Source organism: Mesoplodon mirus, assembly GCF_964341445.2.
Source record: "Mesoplodon mirus genome assembly, chromosome: 19".
NCBI lineage: Eukaryota > Metazoa > Chordata > Mammalia > Artiodactyla > Ziphiidae > Mesoplodon > Mesoplodon mirus.
The window spans coordinates 12,798,637-12,815,052 of NC_138995.1; the positions used below are offsets into that span (position 1 = coordinate 12,798,637).

Consider the following 16,416-nt stretch of genomic DNA (forward strand, 5'->3'; position numbering starts at 1 on the left):
TCACTTGGCCTGAGGGGATGGTATGTGATATACCATGTCGGTGGGTCAAATACTGTGTGAGCCTTCAGATGCTGGTGCTGGCTGAGGCCATGCAGGCAGGAGAGGCTAACCCATACGCATAATATGTACTGCATTGATTTCAGTCAAGATAAATCGCTCCCTTTCCTGAGTGGAAAGGGTCTGATGTGGTCAACTTGTTACCAAGTGGCTGGCTGGTCTCCCCGAGGAATGGTGCCATGTGGCAGATTCAGTGTCGCTGTAGGGTGGACACTCAGCAGTGGCAGTAGCTAGGTCAGCCTTAGTGAGTGGGTGTCCATGCCGGTGGACCTGTTACTAGCCTCTCCCCTACTGCCACTGTGCCAGTGCTGGGGGGGTCTTTGACAGAGGCTGGCCGATGACTGCTGGCTGAATCACACTGTTTACTTGGTTTAGTCTCTTCCATGGTAGATGCTCTCTGGTGGGCATTAACACATGATACATGTGCTATAAAGACCTCACTTTGTGCCTAGTCCTCAAGATCCATCTATGTGCCTCTTCTCCAAACCTCCTTGACCCTGATGTTCCAATCTCCTCATAGGCCCCTGACCAACCAGCCAAGCCATTCACCATTGCCCATGGGCCCATATATATTCTTCTATTGGACCCCTTTTCTTTCTACAAAAGGGGACGACTAGATGCATGACCTGGAGCTCTGCCAGTCGGGAGGATCTCAGGGTTACCCCCAAGTGGGGCTGTAGTACAACAGTACATCTTCAGCTCAAACCCTCATGTTGAGCCAATCCATTCATGAATCAAGCTTGAACTTTTCCCTCCTCCATCAGCTGGTCATAAGAGTTCCCCCACACGGCTGTAGGTGTGAGCTGAGGGAAAGGTACTGGCCAAGCAATGGTGGGTGACATGGGGGTCTGGGCCACCCACTCATGCAGCTCACTTTGCCCTCTGGCCCTGCTTGTGCCCAATTTTCTTGTCCCCCTTTTTGTTTTGGACCTGCCTGACTTTATGACTTGGTGGGTCTGATAGAAGACAGCTCATGACAGCCAGCTCTGGTCACATGATCACTCAATGATATCTTGTGGTCACACTCACCCTCTTAACCAGGACCCAATAGTAGGCCGGGGCAGTTTTTTGTATAGTGTGTAGGTCTCTGTTGCAGATGTCATGACCCTGCTCCAGAACCTTAGGAATCTCTATCATGTCTCTTCTTTTTAGGGTTTGCCACAAAACTCTACCTGGCATCTCTCCTCCATCCATAGATACCTCTAGTACCAACAGCTACATGTGGCTAACGGCTACCATATTGGAAAGCACAGATACAGAACATTTCTATCAGTTCAGCAAGTGTATTAGACAGTACCACATCTAGATCTAACAGTTTACAAGAAGTACAGAGGCTGGAGAAATATATTAAACAATCTCACAAGGATACAATCATCCAAAAACAGAATGCGGAAAATTCTACAGAACAAGTAACCCAGTTTCTTTAACAAATAAATGTCATGGAAGAATGGGGGAGAGGGAAACTGTTGTAGATTAAGAGGCTTATGAGACACATTAACCAAATGCATTGTGTGGACTTTCCCTGGATCTTGATTTGAACTAACCAACTGTAAAAGAGATGTTTTCTGAAATAAGCCAGTTAAGCAACACACTGAGAATGGAAATGTGGGCTCATTCAAATGTGGTTGGGGAGAGAGACCCAAATAGGAGTTTGTATTCCTGGTTTGACTGGGAAGAAAAACAAAGCCAGAAATAGCTTTATCTCAGTAATGTTAGCAACACGCTTCTTCAAATTTGCTGTGGGAGGAAAACGGAGCTTGGACTACTTTCAAGAGCAGCAGCCACATCACTCCCCTTGATCCTGGGATATGCCCAGTGGGAGAGTGGAGACAAAGGGATGCGACAGTATTTTCCTTCGCTTATATGGCAAACTGCTGCTCATGCTTAGCACTCCTCTTCCAGGAAGTCTTCCTGGCTTGCCTTACTGCCCTACCCCATCCTAACCCCCAAGAGCCTCCCTGTGCTTTCCTCCTCATAGCCCCGATTAAGGTCTACCCTAACTGTGACACCGGAGCTGGGACTTGCAGGGTGAGAAAGGTCAAGGGTGTGTTCCAAGCCCCTGAGCCTTGGTGGAGCTCTGGGTATTCAGACCACAAGAAGCCACTGCATAGTCTTAAGCCAGGAAGTGGCAGCTGTTGTGTTTCCCTTTGTGCTCAGTAAGCCTCACCTCTCCTTTAAGAAGTACTGACTCAGCGAGGGCTGGCAGGGCCACCTTAAGGCCGTGCCACCTTAAGCAGCCCTGCCCCCAGCACAACCAATAGGCTGGGGTGGTCACCGGCTGTTGCCCAGCTATGGCCAGCCTGCTCCGGGCTGCAACTTGGGGGATGTTCCCCTGGAGGGGCTACTGCTCCAGGGGGACGCAGGTAGGTGGGAGGGGAGGAGCCCCTTAGAGGGTGGGGGGCCCCCGATGCCGAGTTCTGGCCAGAGTCTGTGCTGCCCCAGCACCAGGAGACCTTGAGCAGAGGCTCGCTGGGCTCACCCCAGGTCAAATGTGGGTGTTCAGTGAGCTGGGCCGAAGTCCTCACAGCTGCCATGAGTGGGGCTGGGGGGTGTCAACTGAAAGATTTGTGGACTCCAGGGCACCCCTTTGAGGCCCCGGAATACACACACATTTTGAAAGAATGCCTGGGAGGCAAGGAGCTGGATTCTAGGCCAGGCCCTGTCCTGGACTTGCTGGCCTCTTTTCCTCATCTGTAAAATGGGAAGAAATCCCCAGAAGGGCTCCAAGAGCCCTACGAGCCCCCAGCCAAGGCGGGGTAGGGATGTGGGTGCCTCTGTTCACAGGCAATGGAACCCCCACTCCCACCCCTCCCACTGGCCAGGTGGCTCCAGGTATCTTTGAGTGACCCTGCCAATGTGTTTCTCCCCTGCAGGGCAAACTCAGCAAGGGCTTTGTGGAGGCTCTGAAGGCAGTTGTGGGGAGCCCCCATGTGACTACTGCTGCTGCGGTCCGAGAGCAGCACGGGCACGATGAGTCAATGCACAGGTGGGCTCCCCCACCCCCCTGCATCAGAACCCCTGGCTGGGAGTGAGGGTCCTGGGTTATCTTCTGCCCATCAACCCCCGCCATCTGTTTTTGGGTGCTCTGGCATTCTCCACCTCTCCTCTATGCCCCCAGAAGGGTGTTCTCTGCCCCTCGCCCACTGTGCAGCCTCAGGCCCTGCAATACCTTCAAACTTGAGCAGGACCAGAGGGTACCACACACCCTTACATTGCTGAGGGTCTGGTTCCAGGTGCCAACCTCCGGACGCCGTGGTGTGGCCCCAGAATGTGGAGCAGGTCAGCCGGCTGGCAGCCCTGTGCTATGGCCAAGGCGTGCCCATCATCCCATTCGGCTCGGGCACCGGGCTTGAGGGTGGAGTCTGTGCCGTGCAGGTATGTATGGTGGGTGGCCTCCTCCCCTGGCCAGGCTCTAGCCCCACCACACTTGTCACACAGGCAGCTGCCTCCTCCACCACACCAGCCTGGCTGGCCAGGTCCAGCCCTCCTTACCTGCCATCCTGGGGCTCTGGTCTGGCTGCGGGGAGGTCGGCCACGAGCTGGGGTCTTGGTGGCTGTGTCCTGGCGAAAGATCTAGGTCAGTTACCGCTTGAACGCCCTCCGCCAGGGCGGCGTCTGTGTCAATCTGACCCACATGGACCGAATCCTGGAGCTGAATCCGGAAGACTTCTCTGTGGTGGTGGAGCCCGGCGTCACCCGCAAAGCCCTCAACTCCCACCTGCGCGACAGCGGCCTCTGGTTCCCTGTGGGTAGGCTGGGGCTCCAGGACTTTCCTGGGCCTGGAGGGCTCCCTGGTGGCAGGGCTGTTTCTGGGGCTTGGCGGGACCCCTCTGCCCACGGGCAGCCGCCCCAGGCTTCCTTCTGCCTGCCCTCTGCCCTCCAGACCCAGGTGCAGACGCCTCTCTCTGCGGCATGGTGGCCACCAGCGCCTCGGGCACCAACGCTGTGCGCTACGGCACCATGCGCGACAACGTGCTGAACCTGGAGGTGGTGCTGCCGGGAGGGCGGCTGCTTCACACTGCGGGTCCCGGCCGTCACTTCCGGTGAGCGCCCTCTACCGGCGGCAACGGGGGCCTCCTGGAGAGGCGGGTCATGAAACCGTCCTGTGGGCCAAAGCTGGTGGTCCAGAGGCCGATTTGGGCTGTGCCAGGGAATGGCTGCCTGGGTGGCAGCCTGCACAGAGGCGGGTGTGCCCAGACCTCAGGCTCAGCTCCCCACCTGGCTTCTGGCCAGAAATCCGTCGTCACGTGGCCTGGGCACTCACCTACCTCATGTCCCCGGGGACCCAGGAAGAGCGCAGCTGGCTACAACCTCACCGGGCTGTTTGTGGGCTCCGAGGGGACGCTGGGCCTCATCACGGCCGCCACACTGCGTCTGCACCCTGCCCCTGAGGCCACGGTGGCCGCCACCTGTGCCTTCCCCAGCGTCCAGGCGGCCGTGGACAGCACCGTACACATCCTCCAGGCTGCAGTGCCCGTGGCCCGCATTGGTGAGCCTGGGATTGGGCCGTCCAATTGGGCCTCCCCAGAGGAGGCCCCCTTTGAAGGCCACGCGTCACCTCACGTGGCCTCTCCTTGGTCCCAGAGTTCCTGGATGACGTCATGATGGACGCCTGCAACAGGCATAGCAAGCTGAACTGCTGCGTGGCGCCCACGCTCTTCCTCGAGTTCCACGGCTCCGAGCAGGCGCTGTCAGAGCAGGTGCAGCGCACAGGTGTGCTGGGGTGCTGTGGGCGGGGTGGGGCGGGGCGGGGCGGGGCCCGGGCTGCCCCAGAGTAGGGCCTGGTGTCAACCCCACCCCCCCGCCCCCGACAGAGGAGATCATCCGGCACAACGGAGGCTCTCACTTCTCCTGGGCCAAGGAGGCGGAGGACCGCAGCCGGCTCTGGGCAGCGCGGCACAACGCCTGGTACGCTGCCCTGGCGCTGCGGCCGGGCTGCAAGGTGAGCGGGCTGGGGTGGACTTGGGAGCCTTTCCTCAGCCTACTGCCCTATTGTCCAGCGCAGCAGGCAGAGGCCCCGGTGGGCAGGACTGCCAAATCCTCGGGAGGGAGCCCCTGCCCCGAGCCAGGCCCTGGGTGCAGGGACCGAGCAGGGGCAGTGTGAACACAGAAGGCAGGCTTCCTGGAGGAAGAGGTGGTGAAGCGGAAGGTGGTAGCCAACAGGAAGGGGAGGCTGGGCTCCAGGTGCTGGGGGGCCTGCACGGTAGTGGGGGTGGGGAGCAGGATGAGAGCCCTGGGAGCCTAGCCGGGCCACTCGCCTTGTTGTACAGGGGAAACTGAGGCTTAGAGACAGCAGGCACGTTCATGTGAGAGGCCGAGCCCCCTGAGCCCATTCGTACCCTTGACCCCTTACCTCCCGGGCAGGCTGGGTGAGGGAGGGAAGCTCACCGGCCTGCCCCGACTCAGGGCTATTCCACCGACGTGTGTGTGCCCATCTCCCGGCTGCCGGAGATCCTGGTGCAGACCAAGGAGGACTTGCAGGCCTCGGGACTCACAGGTTCTGCCTGCCCCATGCGGGGCGCGGTGGGAGGGTGGGGGCGGGGCTGGGGCAGCAGCTCTGTCCTCTGGGCCCCCAGGAACCATCGTTGGGCACGTGGGTGATGGTAATTTCCACTGCATCCTGGTGGTAGACCCGGAGGACCACGAGGAGCTCCTCAGGGTCAAGGCCTTTGCAGAACAGCTGGTCAGGTAAGGGCAAGGCGGGAAGCAGGGTGGGGGAGAGCTGAGGGAAGTGGGAGGGGCACCCGCTGAGGACCTCTTCCCGCTGCTTCCCAGGCGAGCACTGGCACTCCATGGCACGTGCACGGGGGAACATGGCATCGGTCTGGGCAAGCGGCAGCTGCTGCAGGAGGAGGTGGGCACGGTGGGCATTGAGACCATGCGGCAGCTCAAGGCCACGCTGGACCCCCGAGGCCTCATGAACCCAGGCAAGGTGCTGTGAGGGGCTCGGAGCACCTGGCCCACAAGCCCCCAGAGAGTGGCACCTCCCGTTCCGGAACCTGTTTTCCCGCCACGGAACAGCTCTGCCTTTGCCTAGACCCTGCAGGGGTCTTCGCCAGCCCGCTAGCCCTTTTATCCAAGCCGAGGCCAGAGAGAGGAGGGAGAAGCCTGGTCGGCCGTCTTCTCCCTGGCCCTCTTGCTGGCCTCAGGAGCCTTTGGTCCAGTAAATGGCTCAGGGTCATTCCCAGTGAAGCTGCTTCCTCTCTGCTTGCTTACACATCCTGTAAGGTGGTGTGGGTCAGTCACCCCAAAGACTAGGACGACTCCCCTCCACCTTAGCCTCCCCACTGCCAGGGCAGGAGAACAAAGGCTGGGGGCTCCAGCACCCATAGCCCAACTCCATCTGCCTGGTGACAGGAATGCTCCTTTGCTGGTGGGGGAAGGGACCTCCGGCTCCACACTCATAGACCCCCAAAATAAACCTGAACCCCACTTGCAGTTGTCTGGAGATGAGCAGGCAGCACCTGTGAAAGGCCCCCCGTGCCTGCCCGCCCCACCTCCTCCAAGTTCTCTGTCCTTTGGCTGGTGACGTCCTTGTCCCTCATCCCGGGCCTGCCCTCTGACTTGCTGCAGCCTGAGGAGTGGCAGCTGCTGTGCCTCTCAGAGCCCCAGGGCCTAAGGACTTGCCCATGTCCATCATCACTTACCACAGACTCCCCCACTGAGCCCCAACTGGGCTCTAGAACATTCTGAACGTGTCCTTCAAGTGGCTGCTACCAACCATTGCGAATGGAAGTGATTTTCCTGGTACCACACCTCTCCACAGTGTGATGTATTATACTACCAGCTTTTTTGCCCTCAATCTCAGGCTCTGTCCACTCTGCGGCCTGCCCCTGCCTTGGTCAGGATTCCTGATCAGAGGACCTTGTCCGGGGTACCTGGCAGTTGTTCCCCCTAAGCCCACGAGAGGGCGCCCGACACCTCAAAGCTTAGACACCAGTATCTGCTTGGGGCAGTGGTGCCCAGCACTCACCGCTGCAGGGACCTGCAGCTCTCAGCTCTGGGCCCCCCACTTCCCAGGGTCTAGCAGGTGCCTGGAGTCCTGGAAACCAGTCTCTAAGCTCTCCACTCCCCTGCAGGTCCCAGGAGCCTCTAGTGCAGGCCCATCTCCCTCACCCCAAGGCCTTGGCCCTTAGGAAAGGGGCTGAGCGAGGGGCGCAGGGGAGCCAGGGGCACACTCCTTCTCGCCTCACTCCCGTTTTCCCAAGCCACCTCTGAGCTCCTTCCCTGCCTCCACCCCCTCCGCCCCTCCCCACCTCTCCCCCCAGCTGTTCAGGCAGCCGCTCTGGCTCCTGAGACCAGCTCGGTTCTTGGAAACCCTCCTCTCTGCTAATTCGGAGCTGAGCCCTGAGTTCACTCCTCTGTGACATTTCTGTCCCTTGGATGTGCCAGGGGGTGGTGTGGGGCAAGTCCCATGGGCCCTCCCCCACAAGCACCCAATAAAGCGGACTCGAACCGTCTAACCATCAGCCACCAGTGCCCTCCCCTCCACGCAGGCTGCCCGCCACCAGCAGCCCCCCGGGGCAGCATTCTGCAGGGGCAGGCGCCTCCCCTACAGGGCAGGGCTTGTCTCTGATGTGCCCCTCAGTGCCTGGCAACTAGTAGGTGTTCAGCAAATGGCCACTTCCCCATAATTCTTTACTAGGAAAAACTCCAAACACGCAGGACAGTTGGAAGAACAAGTACACTGTTCACTGAAATGCTAGCCACTGAAGATTCAACAATGAATATTTTTGCCTTACTTGCTTCATGCGTGTATTTTTCGGGGAACCATTTGGAATTGAGTTACAAATTTGTTGACATCATTCACCTACATAATTCAGCATCTATTCCCTAGGAATAAGGACCTAAAAACCTCGACACCATTAAATGGCTCCTAGATGACTGGTTTTAGTGAGGTGCCCCTTTCCAGGAAGCCCCCTCCCCTTCACGTGTGCTGGGCCCTTAGCAGAGGGAGTGGGTGGAACCCACCTCCCAGCCCCTGCCAATTCCCTCCCCTCCGGGAAAGGCAGAGTTGAGGAGAGCTGTTGGGATGGAGGATGACAGACACCAGTTCCATCTGGAAAGCCCGGACAACCCCAGTCCTACCCCCGCCCGGGAGCTGGCAATCTGGGTCTGAATTTGGAGGAGACGGCAACCAGCAGAGGGCTGCAGTGTGCCAGGTGGGAGTGAAGTCGCTGGGGGTGGGACAGGCACCAGCCCCAGGAGCCTGGAATAGCAGCCGGCGTGGGCTCCAGCCCTGCCCCACCCAGCTCGACCCCTCAGCTCACCCAGGGCACTGCCAAGGCTGCTGGGCCTAAGCCACCGAGGTGGGCACAGAGGCGGGCACAGAGGCCTCCTCCGCCTGCAGGCCCAGGGGTCAGGCAAGGAGATCCTCAGGGCCAGCTTTGCTGGAGGAATTAAATATAGAACAGGCAGACATAGTTGCCAGGCAGAAGCAGGAGGTGCTGTGAATAGAACAGTGCTCTTTGCGGTGACAAAGCCATGAGCGAGCCTGCTATGCACGTGCCAGGGGCTTCTGGGCAGATCCTCTGACCCTCACAGTGGCCTCTGAGCTGCGTGACTTTGTTCCCACTTCACGTGTGGGGCATCTGAAGTTCAGATGAAATCCTTTCCCCAGCGTGGTTCTGCCAGGCAGAGGAGCCCCATACAGACAGTTTAGAGCCCAGGTTTTTGCCACCATGGCGACTGCAGGTCCCCGGGGTCACCACCCCACAAGCTCAGACCCACAAACTCCTCTTGAGTGTTTCTCTGAAATGCTGAGCGTGCCGGTGCCTTGGCTCAGATTTGCCCACCAGCCTGCAATGCCCTTGTACAGAGCAGGTGCTTCAGCAAGTGTCTGACAGAACACAACTGCAGGGCCTGGGCCTGGTGGGGTCAGAGCCCATACATGCAGCAGCACACAGGAGGCCCGAGAAGGGGCGGAGCAGGCGTCTTCCTCCACAGCTTCCCTCACAGGCTCTGCGGGAGGATCTGGAATGCCGCTCCAAGAGCCGGTCTGGGACAGGGACAGAGGCCAGGTGTGCACTGCTACCTGCTGCCCTGAGCTTCCCACCCAGCCCAAGGTGTGCCAACTCGTGCGAGCCCTGAGTGGCTGGTTCTAGTTCAAGGGCTCTGAGCTGGCTCAGCCCCAAACCAGGGCCTCTTTCTGGGCCTCAGTGAAGGATGCCCATGAGTCAGCACTGAGATGTGGCCGGAGCAACAGGAAGGGCAGGGTGTGGAACGGGGAGCCAGGGATTGGGCGGGGGGCGGTCTGGGCCAGTGCCTGGAAGAACCTGCATCCTTGCAACCTCCATCCGCTGCAAGGTCTTTGCCCTGCAGATCTTTCCAGAAGAGTTCTGTCACGACCACTCCACAGGTGATGGCAGATAGATTCCACGAGGCTTGAATGGGTTGTAAAGCTGCGGACTCCGGCCTGACCTGCCACGTTCCCTCACCCAGGCGTGACCGCTGAGAACCACGTCACACACCTGTAGCCCCGATGCTAGCCTGAAGGCTAAAGAAGGCTAAGGAGGTAGGCAAGGGAGCAGGGACAGACCTTCAACGCCCATTTCTTGATTGTGTAACAATACTTGATTAAAATGAAGTCACACAGTGCATCTTTTATTAGACATTATTTTAATACCATATCAAAACACCTTGACTAATGAAGAAAGCCTTTTCCCCCAGCTTTGAACGTATTTTTAAACATTTTATAAGGTTTTTTTTTTGTATTTTAAAATATAAATACAGAAACCTATCTTGCAGGGGCTGATGCCACATGTGAACATCAATGGCTAGAATGTTCTCAAACAGAATGCCTGAAAACAGGGGCAGCTGTACATATCCCTTTAATAAGTCTTTTGTTTGTCTAGGTTTTCTGGAAAAAAAAATCCACAGGGGTCTAAGAAAAACGTTCAGGCATTTTTGCAGGACACTTGTGATTGTTAAATCCTCTGAACTGACCAGAACCAGGAGGGAAGAGGGGAGGAGGAATGGAAAGGAGGCGGGGAGAAGGTCCTCAGTGGGTTGGTTTTTGGCAATGAAGTCAAGATATCAGGGTCCCAAGGGGAGAAAAGTGCAAAACCAAGCCAGAAAATTGGGGAAAAAACCAAACGAACAATAACAAAAAAAAAAAACCAAGGCAGAGCGGTTGATGGAGAGACCGCCGGGTGCCGGGCACAGGAGGGCTGTGAGTTCTGCTCTGCGAGTGGCGAGAACCCGGCTCTGGTCGTTTTGTCACTGAGCGGGTTCTGGCCAGGCAGCAGACGGCAATCTGTAAACATCACGAGGGAAAACACCAGTCGACACTAGACATTTTTTTTATAATTTTTTTTTTTTGTAAACACTTTAGAGACAGACCCACAACGCCTTTCAAAGGTGAAAAAGAAAATGCCCTTTCCCTCCTGAGATGAGGATGAGGGGAAGGATATTGGGTGATTCTTTCTTCTCTCAAACTCGCTCTCATTCAATCTGGTGTCCTCAGGGAGAAAGGGAGAACCATTCTCTGGAAGTCAGTGCAGGAGGGGTGCCCTGTTCCCACTGGTGTCCCCAGCTCAGCTCTGCCCCAGTGTCCGAAGCCTCCTCTCAGGAACGGGGGCCTGGCTGTCCCTGTGGGGACCGTAAGATGTAAGTCGTGCTCTGTCGGGCCCGAGGCCAGCTGCGTGCATCCCGCTGAGGCCGGGCAGGGGCACCTGTGGCTCCGGTCTGGGGGCCCCGAAGCCAAACACCATGCCGGGAATTTGGACTTGCAGCCAGCACCAGGCTGCATTCCCTCTGCCTCCCTCCTCCCCTCGCCTTTTCTTCACCCACGTCCTCAGTTTTTGAGGTGAAGGTAAAAAGGGCAAATGTCCCTGAATAGTTTGACATCATCAGCTGTTCTGGGAGTTTACTTGGAATAAGTAAAATAAACCTAACAAAGAACAAAAGAAAAAAACGAGAGAAAGAGGGAGAGGGAGAGAGAGAGAGCAAGAGCGCAAAAGAGGCCCCCAGACCCTTGGATTCATGTGAGATGAGGTGGGTTTTGGTTTCTCTGGGGGTTTGGTTTGTTCGGCAGAAAACAGAAAAGTGCCAGCCCAGAACTCAGGAGGGACAGGTAGGATGGGGACAGGAGAGAATGGTCAGCAGTAAAGCAGGGTGCCTGGGGGAGAAACTGGGGTTGGACGACGGTGACAGGGGAGCACATGTGCACATCTCGGGAGGAAGCTGGTTGTGCTGGTCTGCTGTGCAAACAGGGACTTGGGTGGCGGGGCCCCAGGTCTGGCCTGGAGGCCTCAGATTCATCTGGAAGGGGGTGAGGGCGGTGGGTGCAGGTGGGAAGAACCAGCCAAGAGCTGACTGCTGACAAGCGCTGCAGGGAACGAGGCGCCGTCCCACACTCGGTCTTGTCTAATGAGTGTGCTGTCCACGTGGGGACGCAAGCGAGATTATCCCATCCCCAAAGAAGCAGCAGAGACACCCACGCCACAGAGGGGCAAGGACCTTCCCCGGCCCCCCCAGCAAGCACGAGGCACAGCCGGGGTGCAAAGCAGCATCCTGTCCCAGGGCTTGTGCTGCTTCTCCTGCCCAGCACTTTCCAAGGGACCTTCCTGAACCTTCCTCGGGGAGATTCACCCTAGACACGGGGAACACGACGGGCCTTCCCCCAACTCACCTTCCTCTACCCGGCAGGTTCTTCCTTGCAACGTGCGAGTCTGGACTCTCATCCTTCCCAGGAACCCTCCCCACCCCACGGAACCCCTGCTGCTGAGATGCTCCCCTCTCCCCTGACCCCTCTTGGCCAGGGGAGGCGGGGCGCGGGGTGCCGTGAGGGCAGCTCAGCCCCCCTCCCCGCCTCCAGGCCCCAGAGCGACGCGACCCCAACCACGGGCTCACCTTTGAGAGGAGTCAGCAAGCGAGCCCAGCAGGGTCAGTCCGCGGGGTGTTCTGGACAAGATCTGTTCACTTCAAACCACGAGTCTATGCAACTGAGGGGAGACGTCAAGGGAGACACATCACCGGCTGGCCAGGCCGCTCCCTGGGGGCTAGCTCCAAGGGTCGGGTCTCTGGGCAGGGAATGCCTGATGCTCACCTGCGGGGACCCCTTATACCCACTGTCTGCTAGCAGATGGGAGGACACCCAGGGGGGTCCTGGCGCAGCCGGAGTCCCTGTGCAGTGCGTATGGAGTCCCAGTGCAGTGCGTATGGGCTTGGGGTGGACCTAGGCGCTGCAGGATGCAGGGAGTGTGGCCTTGAGACGGACAAGGCCTCAGGGGCATGGAGCCCAGGAGGACGGCAACAGCTACGGGTCAGAGGGTGAGGGTGGGGGGCTGCACAGGGCAGCCAGTCAACTATCTCCAAGGCTTAAAGGGCAAAGAAGTGGGAACAAAGCCCTGGCAGGCTGGTCATCGCCCTGAGCAAGCCCTCTCCTGAGTCACAGGAGCAGCCTGAGGCTCCCTCCCTGGTCTCCCTCTCAGGAGACCCCCAAGCTCGACCTGGCTTGGCAGGCTGTGGTGGGCAGCCAGCATCTAGTCCTCCTTCCTGGAGAAGGTGGGCCAGGGGAGGACTGGCCCTGTGGCTTAGTGACATTGCTCAGGAGAGACAGACAAGAGGCTAGCAGGGAAATCCTGGTCTCTAGTGTTTACAGAAAGCACTGTCTGAACAGAGAGGGAAGAGAAATTGGCCCAAGACAGCTCTCTGTAAAACATCTGGGTATTTTCAAAACAGGAACCAGACAGATCATTTGCATAAGTCTCTCCCAGAGCCGAAGATTCCCTTCTTCTGGCTCTGGTCAATGCTTCCCTGGGACACTGGAGTGCTGGGTGCTGCGCCCAGGCCAAGACCCCCTCCCCTTAGGCCTCACTTGCGCCTTTCTGACACCAGCCACATCCATGTGCTGTCCCGTGGCCAGTGGCCCCGTGAGTCAGGCTTTGGAAAAGGCTGTGTGTCAGGAAGCAGCTCTGGGGCTCCAGGGGCCGAGAACAGGTGGAGGCCATGGGCAGCACAGAGCGTCCTCCCGTCCTGGGTAAGGAGGTGTCTTCTTTCCAGTTGGAATCAAGAATGAGGCTCATGCTGGAGCCTGAGGGCGAATCTCAGTCCTGCTAATTATAGCAGCTCGCAGCACCGGGGCCCACAGGTAGTGGCTATTCCTGCCTGCTGGGCCTCTGGGGAGGACGGGCGGGGCCAGGGCAGCCAGCACAGCCCTCCGTGCTGACCCGCCCCCGCCACCAGACCAGGGTCTGCACACTGGGGCAGAGGGGCTCACAGAGATGGACGGGGACTCAACCTCCCAGGGGGCAGGGGCTCCACAGGCCTCCCCGTCGGCCCCGCCACCCAGGCTCTGCGCTCAGCACGTCCAGAACTCCCCACCTGCTGACCTCTGCTTCGACTCCACTCAGAGTGCTGGGGGACGGGGCGGCTAGTGACAGTCTGCCCGTCTCTCCCCCCACCCACAGGGAAGGGGCCCTCTGGGGTCGGGGGTGCAGCTAAGCTGGCCCTGCCGGCCCTCTCGTACCTTTTGTGATAAATGCACAGGCAGGGCAGCCTGGCTATCGTGTCCCCCTGAAGCAGCTCCTCCAGGCAGATCACACACTCACCCGCATCTTTAGTCAGCACGTCATCTGCAAAGGGGGGACAGGGGAGAGCGGGGGGTCAGTCACCAGCAGGCAGGGATCTAGGATCTGCTTGGGACTGTGTGGGTCACCTGAGTCAGCGAAAGCCCAAGAGGGACCTTGACGTAAAGGTCCTCCCTGTGGACACAAGACATGCAAACCACACGCTAACTACCTGAAGACAAAATGGGATTAATCACCAAGGAAGCGGCCCGGGCGATGAAGGACGAAAAAGGCTTGGAGAGGAGGAGACGTGCAGCAGAGGCAGCACGAGACAGAATGGTTCCCTGAACAGACTTTCCCCCTAAACATACACACAGACCAGGTGCACTGGATTTCTGGTTTGGAAAAAAATGGTGATGAGGAGAGTGGTACGAGGCGAGGGTGAAGGGAAGAAACAGGTACCCCAGCCAATACGCGTACGTGTGTGTCCACGGCAGCATCATTCACGAGAGCCCAAGGTGGGAACAACCCAAATGTCCGCCAGCGGATGAACGGAGAAATGAACCGCGTGGACCCACACAACGGCGTATCCACTCAGCCAGGAAAGGGGTGAAGAGGTGACGCCTGCTGAAACGTGGATGCACCTCGAAAACATGGTGCTGAGTGGAAGGAGCCAGATGCAAAAGGCCACCTGCTGTCTGATCCCCTTTATGTGAAATGTCCAGAAGAGGCAAATTCAGAGACAGAAAAGTAGGTCAGGGGCTGGGGGCAGGGGGCACTGGGGAGTGACTGCTTAATGAGTAAGGGATTTTCCTTTGTTTTTCTTGTGGTAACATGAGATCTACCCTCTTAATAAAAATGTAAGAGTACGGTATACTATTGGTATAGGCACCATGCTACAGAGCAGACCTCTAGACTTATACATATTACATAACTGAAACTTTTTTCTTTTTTTTAAAAAGTCACATTATCAGCTTTTTTTTCCCTTCCCAATATTTATTTATGTATTTATTTGGCTGCACCAGGTTTTAGGTGTGGCATGCAGGATCTAGTTCCCCAAGCAGGGATCGAACCCGGGCCCCCTGCAATGGGAACGAGGAGTTTTAATTAACCACTGGACCACCAGGGAAGCCCCATAACTGAAACTTTCTGCCAGTTGAATAGCAATTGCCTGTTTCCCTCTCCCCTGTCAACCACACTTCTACTCTCTGGTTCTGTGGGGTTGACTGCTTTAGATCCTTTATGTAAGTGGAATCATGCAAGGAGTTCCTTCTGGGATGATGAAATGTTTGGAACTAGACAGAGATGGTGGTTGCACAACATTGTGAATGTCCCAAATGCTACTACACTGTACATGTAAAAATGGTTACTTGTGTGTCATACAAATTTTAACTCAGTTAAATATTTAAAAAAGACACCCCACACCCCACCAGAAAAGAATGAATGGAAGGAAGCTGCTGCCCACCGAGTCCCCAAGCGAAGCTGTGACCAGAACAGCCCGAGCACAACAGGAGGCCGAGCCAGCATCCCCTACAACATTTCTATGACATTCTGGGCACTGCTGACTCAGTGAATAAGCCACGGTCTCAGGATTCAAGAAACTCATAGTCTAGCAGGGGCGGCCGAACAAGACGACGGAAATGAACAGCACAGGAATTCCTGGAAGTCTTCCGACGCACACAGATCCAGATGTGAGAAGTACGGGAGATGCCTAATCGGGGTGGGGACTGTTCAGGGAGGGATATTCCAGGCAAAGGGGACAGCATCTGTGCACCTGGCAAGGCAGGATGTCTGCTGTGGTAGGTGCAGAGTCCTGGGGCCACGGGGCGGGGGCGGGTAGATGAGACCAACTTCCTGAGGACGGACTTGTATCCTGCTGTGCCACCTGGGTTTTATCTGGGTCACTGAAGGGCCTTGGAGACGCACTGATCACATCTAGTCTCCTCAAACTACTGGAAATGACTGGAAGAGCCTACAGATGGAGAGCCCGCTATGGAGGCTAATGCCGTGGTGCAGGAGAGATGAACTCGAGGCCAGCACCAGCAATGGGGAGAGATGGATGGCATGAATTGGGGCAGCTGGGCAAACGGGGGGCAGGGGAGGGGGCACACACTTGTCAGAGCAAGGGGAGTCAGGAGGAGGGCCAGCTTGGGAAGTACTGATGAGCTCAGAGCTGGGTGGTAGGCGCTGACCAGGCATTTCCCCCAGGACGCGCTAATGGAAACCTGCTGGAGTCCATTCAAGTCCAGATCTGGGATTTAGAGGAGAGATGTGGGCAATAGGGGTAGATGTGGGATAAAGAGCTTAGACAAATCTAAAGAAGGCAGACGACTGAACCCAGGTGAATTCTAATATTTGAAAGGCAGGTGAAAGAGGTGAAGTCAGCAAAAGGTTACCCAGAAGTTCTCAAAACCATAGGAGAAATACCCTGAGAACAGGTTCTGGATGTAAAGAAAGCAAAGCCTGAAGCAGGGTAATTCCCCACTTCTGAAAGATTTTTATTGATCGTGAACACTGACAATGATACATACTGAGATTTCATGTGTGTTCAGTGAGCCTCAGGATCTTACAAGCCAGGCAGGGCACACGGTGTTATTCCTGTTTTGCAAACGGGGACACTGCAGCCAGAGAATCAGACCCCTTGCCAAAGTCAGAGGGCTCATGAATGGGGCAGGGCCGGGGACCCTCTGCGGGGCTGCCCTCCACCACTACGGTTTCTTTGTGCCCTCTGATTACTTTAGTGGAAGGGGAAACATCTGGAGCTCATAAAATGAGGATTCTTCATGGCCTAGAAGGGTATGGTGACTCAGAGCCCCCCATCAGGAACCCCAAGGAAAACTAAGATAGA

The 16,416-nt window shown here is 57.1% G+C and overlaps 2 protein-coding genes across 3 annotated transcripts in view; one reads left to right on the plus strand and one right to left on the minus strand.

The window, feature by feature from the left end:
• Positions 1-2,331: 2,331 nt before the first annotated feature.
• LDHD (lactate dehydrogenase D) lies at positions 2,332-6,238 on the plus strand. Of its 2 annotated transcripts, none has more exons than XM_082606214.1 (11): positions 2,332-2,420; positions 2,931-3,043; positions 3,291-3,432; positions 3,665-3,806; positions 3,941-4,100; positions 4,347-4,546; positions 4,642-4,770; positions 4,872-4,999; positions 5,464-5,554; positions 5,634-5,745; positions 5,833-6,238. In XM_082606214.1, the coding sequence occupies exons 1-11, from the start codon at positions 2,349-2,351 to the stop codon at positions 5,996-5,998; spliced, it is 1,455 nt and encodes a 484-aa protein (XP_082462340.1). In that variant the 5' UTR covers positions 2,332-2,348; the 3' UTR covers positions 5,999-6,238. The 2 variants fall into 2 exon arrangements, with proteins under 2 accessions (XP_082462340.1, XP_082462341.1); XM_082606215.1 differs by having other exon boundaries at positions 5,688-5,745.
• A 3,420-nt stretch (positions 6,239-9,658) lies between these two features.
• The window catches only part of ZNRF1 (zinc and ring finger 1), a 100,300-nt gene continuing 93,542 nt past the window's right edge, over positions 9,659-16,416 (minus strand). The window contains exons 3-5 of the mRNA XM_082608097.1: positions 13,529-13,634; positions 11,911-12,002; positions 9,659-10,647 (exon numbers count right to left, since the gene is read on the minus strand). Coding sequence (XP_082464223.1) covers positions 11,945-12,002; positions 13,529-13,634 — 164 coding nt within the window. The 3' untranslated portion in view covers positions 9,659-10,647; positions 11,911-11,944. The remainder of the gene's footprint in view (positions 10,648-11,910; positions 12,003-13,528; positions 13,635-16,416) is intronic.

Bases quoted from the DNA above. Each gene is read 5' to 3' on its own strand.
- LDHD (XM_082606214.1), top strand. From the start codon at position 2,349: ATGGCCAGCCTGCTCCGGGCTGCAACTTGGGGGATGTTCCCCTGGAGG. The intron at 3,807-3,940 runs GTAGGCTGGGGC...TCTGCCCTCCAG, and splicing joins CGGCCTCTGGTTCCCTGTGG to ACCCAGGTGCAGACGCCTCT. The intron at 5,000-5,463 runs GTGAGCGGGCTG...GCCCCGACTCAG, and splicing joins CGCTGCGGCCGGGCTGCAAG to GGCTATTCCACCGACGTGTG.